The sequence below is a fragment of the Syzygium oleosum genome, unplaced genomic scaffold (genome assembly GCF_021117445.2).
Source record: "Syzygium oleosum isolate NSW1041296 unplaced genomic scaffold, Sole_v2.1 Sole_v2.01, whole genome shotgun sequence".
Taxonomy (NCBI): domain Eukaryota; kingdom Viridiplantae; phylum Streptophyta; class Magnoliopsida; order Myrtales; family Myrtaceae; genus Syzygium; species Syzygium oleosum.
The window spans coordinates 8,745,984-8,758,276 of NW_026607485.1; the positions used below are offsets into that span (position 1 = coordinate 8,745,984).

General features: G+C 38.2%; 1 protein-coding gene across 1 annotated transcript; it reads left to right on the forward strand.

Annotated features, from left to right (window-relative positions):
- LOC115677648 (uncharacterized) lies at window positions 1-11,366 on the forward strand. The gene is made up of 8 exons (XM_056313403.1): window positions 1-376; window positions 1,933-2,026; window positions 2,109-2,159; window positions 2,263-2,436; window positions 2,667-2,846; window positions 3,081-3,200; window positions 4,033-4,166; window positions 10,767-11,366. The coding sequence occupies exons 1-8, from the start codon at window positions 225-227 to the stop codon at window positions 10,846-10,848; spliced, it is 987 nt and encodes a 328-aa protein (XP_056169378.1). The 5' UTR covers window positions 1-224; the 3' UTR covers window positions 10,849-11,366.
- Window positions 11,367-12,293: the final 927 nt, after the last annotated feature.

Below are 12,293 nucleotides of genomic sequence, written 5' to 3' on the forward strand. Positions count from 1 at the left end.
AGTGATAGAGTAAAACCCTCTTTCTTCCTCGCTCCGGCGCTCCTAAGCAAGTGAAGCGCCCGCCTTCGCCTTTGCGCTCGTCTCAATCCGACCGGCGAAGAGAAGCCTGAAACGAGGGTCGCTTCGAGAGCCCTTTTCACCCATCGGGCAGAACCCGCGGATATCGCGAGAAAAATCGTTGCTTTATTCGAATTTCGTTTCATTTTTGGCCGACAACACAGAAGATGGCGGAATCGGAAGCCGGATCTGCGGGAGCAACGGAGACGTCCCTGAAAGACAAGGGCAACGAGTTCTTCAAAGCGGGGAACTACCTCAAGGCAGCTGCGCTCTACACTCAGGCCATCAAGCAAGATCCTCAGAACCCCGCTCTGTACAGGTCTCTTCGCTCTGTTTGATCAAGAGTTGTCTTTTTAGTGCTGTTTTTTTGCCAGTGCAGTTTGGTAAAGTGGTTTTTGGTGACGATTGAGACCTGGGGTTTGTCGGGTGCTTTTGTTCTTTTGGTCAAGTGGTTCAGTCGCTGACTCAATGTACTAGTGTGGCTTTGCTTCTTTCTGAAGAATGTTTGGTGAATGTGGGAAAAAAGGGTGGGTTTTGGGAGTCTTTTCTTTACCAATTTAGCCTATTTCTAAAGACTAAATTTGAGGCTAGGGGTTGGATAATATCTTGGGTGATGATAACTAACCTATATAGTTTTTAAGAAAGTGTAGGGGAAATTTGAGCTGAACGTTTGCTGCCAATGGGTAAGCTTGACTTGTTATATAGTTGGTGGTAACTTTTACAATTGTATTATTTCCAACCATAGTTGATGCCTGGTGGTAACTTTTGGGAATATGTAATCTTGAAAGTGATAATGTATTCTAGTGTTTGGTGTGTGTGGAGAACTTTGAAGAATATGATCCTGAATTGTTGATTTTGGTGGTTAGTGTACCTATATCTTAAGAAATCTCTGTGCACCTTGTAGTTTTACTTGTTGACCATTGCGGTGAAAAGACTTGGAGTGTCAACAAGTAGTGTCCTTTGAGGTATAATGTTGTGTAATCAGGGCTGATCTTTGACTAGGAAAAAGAATGGATCTGCGGGGTCCCAAATGAATTGGCTTATTCGAAAAAAGCCTTGTTCTTTGGAAGATCTATCTCATGTCTGGTACTGCATGGTTCCACTTTGCAAGAACTCCAAATCATTCTCTCAAAGCTTCATGGATTTGATTCTTTCGATGGATACAGGGATTCGTATTGAAAATAATTAGAAATTTAGGAATTCGAAGCGTATGATTAAGAATTGCCTTTCGATTGTTTTAGATTGATTGGAATCAAGACAAATTAAATAGATGAAGCAAAGAAATAGAATTGGGATTCTATGTACATTACATATATTAATACATATATCAAAAAGCTACATATTGTAGATTAATCTATAATAAGCCTGTCTGTGATAGAAATAGCGATGCTCAACTTAGTGAAATTTATGTGGCTTCTATTTCTTTGCTAAGAAGGAAAAAGGAACGTTGACTTAAATATGGAGTATTCCAAAGAGTTGCCTAATAGGGTGAAGGCAAAACCAGGAACAGGATTAGTGGGAATCCACATAAATTGTTATCTGGTTGCTTGCCTAGAAATGTTGGTTGAGTCAGTGGCCACTGTCATCTTCACTCAATTCATCAGTCGTGGTACTTTGACATGTCTGGTAACAACATTGAAGCGAAAAGATGTGGAATAGCACCAGCGAATAGTTTCATAGTAAAATCTGCAATTTTTTTCCCCTCATCGTTTGTATTAGAATTGGCAACACACTTCTTTTGTTAGATAGCGCGTAGTTTACTTGGCATCTTCAAGTCCTTGTTGTAATTTTCTGTAAGACATCTGGGGCTGAGCAGATTCCATTGTTCAGATTGGCATACAAGTATAGTTTCTAACTTTAGTATTGTTTTTCCAGCAACCGAGCTGCTGCCTTCCTGCATTTGGTCAAGCTCGGTAAAGCACTAGCTGATGCTGAGACAACAATCACGTTGAATCCCCAGTGGGAGAAGGTACATTGTACGTGCTTCTTGTGTCTATGCGGCTGGATGTTTCTTTTCTCTTCTTATTCAGGGAAAGCTGATGCTTGTCCAGGGCTATTTCAGAAAAGGATGTGTATTGGAGTCAATGGAACGATATGATGAGGTATTACATGAGAACACCCATCATTTCCTTTTCCTCTTTTATTATTTTTTTGCCTTAGACCAGGTCTTTCGTGCTTCAACAAGTTTGTTGCCTTCATGTATAGGCCTTAGCTGCCTTCGAGACTGCCATGCAATATAATCCACAAAGTTCGGAAGTAACAAAGAAGATTAAGAGGTTGAACCAGTTGGTCAGAGATAAGAAGCGGGATCGGGAGGTTGAGAATTTGAGATCCAATGTTCAGATGGCGAAGCACTTAGAACCACTAAAGTCCGAACTGGTAGGCCTTATTCTTCACTGGCTGTCTTTCTAGGGTACATGTTTATAAGTCTTATTTGCTATCCTGTTCTTACACGTGCTATTTAAATTTAGATGTCCTTTAGTTTCCTGTATTAGTCTATCAAGATTTTTAGTATCCTGGTTCTTCAGACACCTGATGAGGTCTAAGAACTTGGACAGAGTTCCTTCGAAACTTTTGACGATAAATTTGAATATCTCTCTTTTATGCAGTCTGGGAAGTATGGCCAGAAAGAAGGATGGGAAGATGTACTGTCATTTGTCGTTGAGACATTGGAAACAGCAGTTAAATCATGGCATGACACTTCTAAGGTTGACCCTAGAGTTTATTTCCTCCTCGATAAAGAAAAGACAGACACTGAGAAATATGCTCCTGTTGTTAATATTGATAAGGTATTGGGATCTATTTCAATATTTTCTCTGCGAGTTATATAACAAAGTTAACACCGTAGTTTCTTTTCGTAACTATCCTGGCAATTTTGAAATTTTACCTTTTGTTTGAATGTCTAATGAGACAATACACATTGAGTTTCTTCACCATTCTACATTTGTGGAATTAGACTCCAATGATGATATGATATCATATTGTGGTTTGACTTCTTTCTGTAATTTTTTGCAATGTGCCAGGCATTTGAATCACCTCATACCCACAGCAGTTGTTTTCCATTTCTTAGACAATATTCTGAGGATTCGTTCTCCAAAGCAGCTTGCTTAGTTGCTCCCAAAAGCATTATTTCTTACCCTCAGGTACTATTAATTTCTGCAATGTTAATGCATTGATTTTGGTGTATGAAATGTTGGATATGCTTTCTGAATTGTGCTTATACATACTCAGTTTCTGGAAACATTTAGTTTCATTGGCATGCACCAAAACAATGGATTAGTTTACCCAACTGGAAGATGGCTTGTTTATTTATCTATTCTCAGTTTTGTCAATCTATGAAACTCAAATTTATTCTCCTTTTTTTTTTCCTTTCAGCTGCAAATCTGTCTCTCTTGGTAGAAGAAAATTGAGAACAAGGAATCTTGAATATGTATGGAAGAGTAGAATAGAATAGGACGTTGTACATAATGAAATGCATTTGCATGGAATGTGAACTCTTTTCAGACACCTAATTACTTTTCAAATAGCAATGCTGTTAACCAGAAAAATAGAGTTGGCAACAGCATCCCGACATTTGGAGTTGGCAAAAACTTTTGCGATATCATAAAATGAGAGTTGCTTTGGTTCTTCAGCTGAAATCTTTTAGAATGATAATCACATTTTTCAGAGCATGCTTATTTAATCCTCTTAAGTACTTTGCTTTTGTACTCTGCAATTACATACTTTGCTTTCATGAGAACTTGTTATCGACATTCAAATGTTTGTAGATTTGGCTGGCATGGAAGTTTTCTACTGGAAGAAATTCACTTTAAGACTAGATCTGGCATTTATAAGTTGTCACGTAGTCTATTCCAACCATTTCACAAGTTGGGTGTTTTCGCCTTATATACATATGTCGACATTCCTGAAAATACACATTCAATGGTATAGTGATGGTTCTAATTTCATCTGGTTGGTCAAATGATATTCTGACAGGTCTGGAAAGGCCAAGGTTCAAGGAAGTGGAAACATGGGCAAAATGATGGGTTCTTTGTCCAATTTGAATGTCCATCCAGTCGGAAATTATGGTTTATCCCTAGTTCTACCGAAAGAGGAAAGATATTGTGCAGGTTTCTTCTTCTCCTACCTCACTTTGGTCTCTTGCATTCATACTTCTATTAGTATAAACTGAGTATTTCTGTTTCTCATCTGTACCCTTTAAGTAAACAAAGAGATAAAAGCCAAAAGAGAGTACTGGAGCGTTCTTTCCACTCAGCTAGAATGTCAGATGTATAGAATTTTTTTCAGCTAGTACCGTTTCTGCTTGATATATTATTATCAACGTACTTTCAAAAATCCTTAATCTTTAGTTTATGGTAGGTTTTATTTGTTTTTGCGATTGGGCTTTGGTAGAAGGAACTTACTATGTACACCCAGTGTGTGTTCCCTTTCTCTCACCTTTAATGTGTACCCCATCCATGTGGGATCCCTAATTATGTGAGAGTGTATACTGGTGTATCTCAAACCTTTTTGGTAGAATTGTACCCTCCTGCAAACTGGTTTGGTGATTCGTCTGAGTTTGTTTTTTGTGAACTTCGGGAGTCACGGAATGCTATGCATGTTCTTTTCCCTATGTTTCCCGTGTTTCAGAATTTGGAAATCAAGCTCTTTTATTTTTTTGGCCTCCACAATATTATATTCTTGCAGTTCTATTAGCAGTCTTAAATAAGGTAATGACTAATACTGGAATCTCTTTCTCCTCTAGTGATGGCACTGCTTCCGCAATATTTAATGAATTATCCAGTGGCTTCTTGAAACATCCCCTTGAAAATCTCTTCAACCAATAATTGGATTGTATTGTATGGTTTAATCCAAGATATTGTCACAGAAAAACCTGGATAAGAAGGCTGTTGGACACTTTAGATGACTTAGAAATTTCAATTAGATAACTAGAGAAGCTGTTCTATATTAATATTCTCTTCAAAAAAGAAATCAAATCTAGGTATTTTAGACTGTAGTTAGGTAATATTTTAGGTGGCCAAGCAAAAAAAAAAGGTACCATTTTGGGAAGAGTGTCTTCCCTAATATTTTCTTCGACAGTTATATAGTGTACTTTCCCTCTACTATCTAGGTTTCAACAAAATCTCTTGGTAAAACAAATTACTTCTTATTCTTCAAGTAAACTTGACCTTTGAATGAGCTAAGGGTCCTGGATCGACTTTCACTTGTTACTTTTTGCACAATTCAAATCTTACAGCTCATGTACTTTGATTTTTTTCTTAAATCTGAAACACTTGAAATTTTCACAAAATGCAAATGGCAATTCGTAGAGTTACGTATAATTTTTTTACTGAAGTTTGAATAATATTTTAAATCTTAATGGAAAAACATGAAGTTTTTGCTTTTATTTAAGTTGAAACGAACAAGTCCTGGCTTGCAGCTATCTCTTATACATTTTTTAGGTGGTATTATGCAATTGTGTCATATTTATCTCTGTGGCTGAATATTTGGAAACTAGTATTTCCGCACCTATTTCGTTAGATGCTCCAACTACTTTCCTCTCGGCATTGATGTATCATCAGGCATAGAATTATTATCTTAATCTAATATTGATGAACTTGGCTTTGATATTATGAGGGTATTATGGTAAGGACTAATGAGCAATCTTAGACAAGTGTGCTATCCTATAACAAACTGCCCTTCTCTTGGCCTTAAAAGGGATTGCCTTTTAGTCTTCAACGCCATTAATCTATACCATAAGGCACTCATGCCTCATAATCTTTCTAATCCATAGGATTCACAATGGGACAAGTGGAGAGGATACTAGCGGAACCAAACTCACCTTATCAGACTAACAAGATAATTCTAGCCGTTAATGTCATCAAGTCTCAAGGGAGGAAGAAATTGAAAGTGTATATAGACCGAATACTTTAGCCAACTCTTATTCCTCAACTTCTCGCAGAAGTTGGCTTGATTTAGGAATGGCTAGGGGTATTATACTCTTACATACAACCACATAGGCATTTGCAAGATGTTCTCATAGAACAACAATACAAACTTTTACAGATGTAGGGACAATAATAAAAGTACTTCGGCCAAAAGTAGTGGTCGGCGTAACATGCAGTGCAATAATACCATCCTAGTGGACAAACTGCTTTATTAAAATTGATACTTTTTTACGGGCTTGTGATATGGGTCAAGATTTGAGTTTGCATCATCTAATTGGAATATAGATTTACTAAGCTAGTGCTTGGTCCTAGATGGAGCTTGAGGTCTATGTGTTGAGTGCTGTAGTTGGGTCCCAAAGGTCATATGCGTGGTCTGGGATGTAGTTGCTACCTGTCTTACTCGTTGGCTTATGATCTTGGGTTGAGAATTGGTTGTGGCTAGTTGTCCAAATTTATAAGCTTGAGGTTAGAATCTCCATAAACCTTTGGCCTTTGGGAAAAATCCATTAGTTTTCATAGATTCCCTCCGGATTCTTCTAAAGCTTGTTGATGACCTTTCCGGTCGTCTTATATGTTTGGTAATAATCCTATGGAACTTTTTCTTCATAAGCTCAGGGTCATATGGACTATGGGATGGTGCGATTCTTTTTGCAAAGAATTCTCTGGATTTCTCTATATTCGACTTTAAGATCTACAACACCACATTCAACGGATGTGTATGCGTTTGCAGTGGAATATGCACAATTAATTTGCTGTGGGGTGCCAAAGTTGTATAGGTGAACATAGAATCTTTTCCAAAGGTATAAAAATTTATGGTCTATTGAAAATAATGTTCGTTTGAATTTTAGAATCCGGATTGAGATCAAACTCTCTGAGAAATAGCTTCTTTCAATAACTCAAGGAATTAAACCACTCAAGAACTTCTATAAAATGACTGAGATCATGTTGTTGATATTCTTCGTGGATGGAATCATCGATGATTGTGCGAACTCTTGCAGTGGGAAACTCAGTGGCTACAATGTGATTATCGAAGAAATTCCCGTAATGCCATTCTTTAGGGAAATTCACCAGATCAAATGAGAACACATGAATGAATGGTTATTCCAGATGCATTTCACACGGTCGTAGGTTTAATCTTCCATATTATCTGAAAATGTCAAGTTGATATTCCCGCATGAGATCTTTACACCAACTGAAGAATCTTCCTGTGGTAACAAGCTGGAGGATTTCCAGGGGGAATATCTTCTTTGAGATTTAGAGGATAAGAGGATGAGCCTCCTGCTCTTTGATGTGCTTCTTTGGATGTGGACATGTACAATGGAGGAGTTTCTTTTGGCCTGGAAAGGAGATCTCGAAGCACATTCCTTTTCCTTTTAATGTTTTTGGCTTTGAAGGAGTACTTTGAAAACCATTCTGTCCATCGAAGCAACTGTGGATGTGGAACTGTCTTCTGCTTGATTTCATCATTTGTGGGAAGGACATGTCCATTTTTGCAAAGGAAATAATGCCCAATAAGATGGAGCTCAAACTTCTTAATTTCATACTTAACAACCCTAATTTCTTCAAATGGGGAATGATAATGGATATTTGCTTGGGAGAATCTCCTACTTTTGTGTTAGACATATTCTTCTCTTGCCATTAATTTCAAAGGGTACAACTACTCAATAATACTTGTCACTGGCATTTTTTTTTGGAGAATTCGTTTTCCTTTGGAGGGGATTTGTAATGGCTGGCAGGTGCTACAATCTTTCCTTCGGTGTCTTGATTGCTCTTTCCAAGGAGGAGGATCTTTCTTTGGAAGCTTTTGCAACGAGTGCATAAGCTTAGAGATTTTGGGGACAAAGTCTTTTGAGGTAGTTTACAATGCCAAGGAACTACTAAATCTGCTCGTAAAAGGATTTCATTAGGAACTTTAAGGAATCCTTTTAGAATGTGATATCTTGGATAGTATGCACCATCTTTCAAGTGCATTTCTAGGAACTTGATCTCTTCTTGGGTGGTCACCATTTTCTTTTGGGAGAGCATGATTCCGTATCATTTGGCTAAGTCAGCAAATTGTTGGAGGAGCTTGTAGTGAGACTCTTCTTCAGGATGGAATAGAAGGATGTCATCAATGCACCGGTGCATTGGACATGATTGTTTGGAGAATTCTACGCATGGCTTTTTGGAACAATGATGGTGCAGTCTTGAGACCAAAAGGGAGGACAATCCACTGGAAATGCTGGTATGGGAAGAACTGGTTAGGCACAAAGCATTTGAATTTCCTCAAAAGAGACTTCTAGTAATTTCATTCATGCGTTCTCATTGATCTATTAAATTTTCCTGAAGTGCTAAAATGGATTTATTGGTATTGGACCACAACCATTATGTAGTCATAGAGTTTCCCACCGTAAGAGTTCACGGATCATCAATAGTTTCATCAACAAAGGATATTAATAACATGATTTCACTCATTTTGCAGAAGTCCTCGAGTGATTTCATTCCTTGAGTTATTGGAAGAAGCTATATCTCAAAGAGCTTAATCTTAATCTAGATCCCGAAATCCATATAATCATTCTTTTCAGCATGGCCATGGATGTTTCATAACTTTGACAGAAGATTTTGTGGTCACCCATATAATTTTGTCACCACGCAACAAAATAATTGTGCACATTCCACCGCAATGGTATACATATCTCTGTAGTGCAGATCTTCCAGTCGAATATTGAAAAATCCAGAGAATTTTCTGCGAAATGAATGATAGCTTCCCATAATCCATATGGTCCTATGCTTACCAAGAGGATGTTTCATGGGATTATTCCAAAGCATTTGAGACGATCAGAGATACCATCTACCAAGCTCTGAAAGAATACAGAAGGAATTTACCAGAACTTATGGATTTTTTTCTAGGACCTTAGAGATTATGGAGAATTTAACCTCAAACTTATGAGTTTGGATAATTGGTCACAACCAAGTTTCAATCCAAGATTAAAAGCCAACATGTCAAATATGTGGCAACCAGATCCCAAACCTAGCATATGGCTTTCGTGACCCAGCTCATGCACCCGATAGATAGATCTAAATCTCCATCTGGGACTAAGTATTAGCTTTGTAAATCCAAAATTCACCTTAGATGATGCAAACCTGAATCTTCCCTTCAAAAAGTATCTGCGTAAATAAAGCAATTTATCCATTATTGTTGTATTATTGTACTATGTTACTTGCCACTACTTTTGGCCAAAGTGTTTTTCTTATTGTCCTTCCGTCTATAAAAATTTGTATTATTATCCTAGAAGAGTAGTTTGCAAATGCCTATATGGTTTTATGTAAAAGTCTGTGTTACCCCTAGCCTAGCCAACTTATGCGAGGAGTTGAGGAGTAAGAGTTGGCCGAATATTCAGTCTATATACACTCTTCAATGATCTTCTAAACACTTTTCTTTCTCCTCGAGGCCTTATGGCATTTGGGAGTTAAAATATTATTGATAGTCCGATAAGATAAGTTGGGTTCCGCTAGTATGCTCTCTACTTGCCACATTGCAAATCCTATGGATTATATAGTTTCGAGGCCTAAATGCCTTATGGTATATATTATTGGTGTGTGGAGACTAAAAGACAGACCCTTTTGAGACCGAGAAGAAGGCCATTTTCTATGAGATAGCATTCTGTCTCAGATTGCTCATTAGTCTGCGCATAGTAAAGTATAATTAGGGGTGAGCAATCGGGCCGGTTCAACTCGGGAACCGGACTAAACTTGCCTTTCCTCATCGGTTCCAGTCTGGTTCCGAACCCTAGTACCGGTCTTTCGCCGGTTCAGTTCCCAGATCTTATGTCAGAATTGCTAGTCCGACTCGGGAATTGACCAAGTAGGCCAATTCCATGGTCGAATTGGTTAAGAATCGATCTTATACACCTTATTTGAAAAAAAAATAATGGTTAGATGCAACTAGGGAGAACAGAATCCACAACCTCCAGCTTGAAGTAGGCGCACAAAGCCACTTAACTAACTAGACTTTGCTAGTCATAGGCTAAAAAAAATGATATATGATATCAGGTGTGCGATTTTTACAAAAAAACCCGATTCCCGAGACTGGCTGGTTTGGTTCCAAGTATAACTGTTTTACAACCTATGGGGTGGATTCCAAGTTCTGGTCTCGGAACTAACCCACTTTGAAACGGATTACCCCTACATATTATTATTGACACGTAAATTCACATGATTTTTTCATGATTTGAAGTTGTGGAAAATGAAATATAGTATCTCCTGCTTGAATAATATAAAATATTTTAGCGGGAAAGTAAAAAAGTTTTTTTGACTTTTGATGAGTCCGGACAAACAGGGCTTATCATACTTGAAGTGGAATGATTTGTGTCAGTGTGATACCATTATGTGGTATGGTTGGATTGTTGATCTTTTTGCTTGAGAAGTTGTTGAAGCCTTTCCGTGCTTTCACTTTCTTCAGATTACTTGTGGTGAAGTATGCCTCTTTTCAAAGCTTAAGTATTTAATCTTGTAGCACTTTCACCTGCTTCTCCGAAGTCAACCTTTTTTCCCCTTTTCTTGGACCATGACTTGCTCTTTATATTGTTACTTGAATAATGACCACCCATTCAATTTTCTACTAAAACATTTTTGCATATTAATTACTTGTTGCTTTTCTCGAAAGGCTTGTTTTATGAAGCTCAAGTGGTACATTGCAAACCAAATTGGGTAGAATAGACCTCTTCTTCTTATGTTTCTGGATCCCGTGTATAGAAATCGTGTCTTTATCTCTCAAGCCTCAATTTACATGAAATCTTGCAGGGATCCTGTGGAATTGGACATCAGTGCACATGAACTTATTCCACGTCTGTTCAGAGGGAAACAATCCAGTTCTGAGAAGTAGTGCCAAGTGTAGCTGCTTGGGCTTTATCTAAGGAACACATCGGCTGATTGGAAGAATGAGCCATGAACAGTGAGCCTTGATATGATGTGACCCAGTTTCGGATTTGGTGAATGCCTGTGATACTGTGCTAAGCCCATGCACCTCCTTCTGTTGTCTTGTGGGTTTTGCTTGATTTTTTCTGAGGCTGCATTTCATTGTCACTCTCATGATTGCTTTTCATGTTAAGCCCTTTGATTTTAAGCTCGCTTACGATGGTGATGGGCAGTGTGAGGACTTTCTTCATAGCTGCAAGTGGTCTTGAGGTCACCTTGAAGCTGCTAATTTCCACAATTTTTGTAGAAAAGCTAAAAACCTTTTTAAATCTAGGGTTCTCATTTGGTTTTTGATACTCCAGTTATTACTTGGTTTTTGTAAGTTTGCCATGTATTTATGACAATACATATGATGTTGGAAGTTGGTTTCTGGAGTTGTTCATGACCGCGAGGAAGAATATCTCAAGTACTAGATTGTTCTTTTTCTGCTGACTTTGCAAGGAATTTCACTTTTCCGAGTCGTCTAAAGAGCATTAATGTCACATGTACTATTGTTGACAGTCTTGCTTCTTTTATTAGTTCTATGGTTTTCTGCTTACGGGGAAATCAACTTTTGAGGCGGTTATCTTCGTAATATATTGATCTGTAACATAATTTTTCCACATAATTCACCTATTCATAGGATTTGATCAATGCTATGCACTTATTCGTAATGTATCTGATGACATTGGCATATAGATTGGAAGGTTAAAGGATAAGAATATGCAGAGGTTCCTTTTTTCCATCTGAAGTTGCTGCTTTGAGATTCAATTGTCATGTTGTTTCTCTACCAGAGGAACATGTGAACAAGGGGTGACTCAGAAAATTCTTGCATGGACTCTCAGGTACTTTGCCTAATTCTCATAATTCCCATGTTCATAGCGGGGAAGAGAAGTAAAACAGAGCCGCTGTCTGAGGTTATGATAAACTTTCTTCCCAGGGTAGATTCGACTCTTATCTTAGTAGATGTCTCAATCACTTGCTTTTGGTTAGCTTCGTTTTTGTTGAGTTTGCTTTCATTAGTTGGCCAGTTTTCTGCTCTATTCTTCCTTCTGCACTATATCCCCACTCTCCCTGTCCTCCCAGTGAATGAGAACCATGGCAATGCTCAGCTATGTGAGCGACAATCCTCGATTGGTAGGAGCCAATTCTCTGTGCATGACGAATCCTATGACGTTGGACAATTGAGATCTGTTGGGCGCGTCATTTGCGATTGATGCCATCTCTTTAAGGAATCATGTCTCGTCGGAAAATGATACATCATATATCCAGGAAAAAGGTTATTCCCCCACTATTTGCGGGAGAAGAATGACTTCCGCGGTTGTACCCAAGTCATCATTTAACAAGTTGGTGTTCCCAGTTCTTTCATTTTGC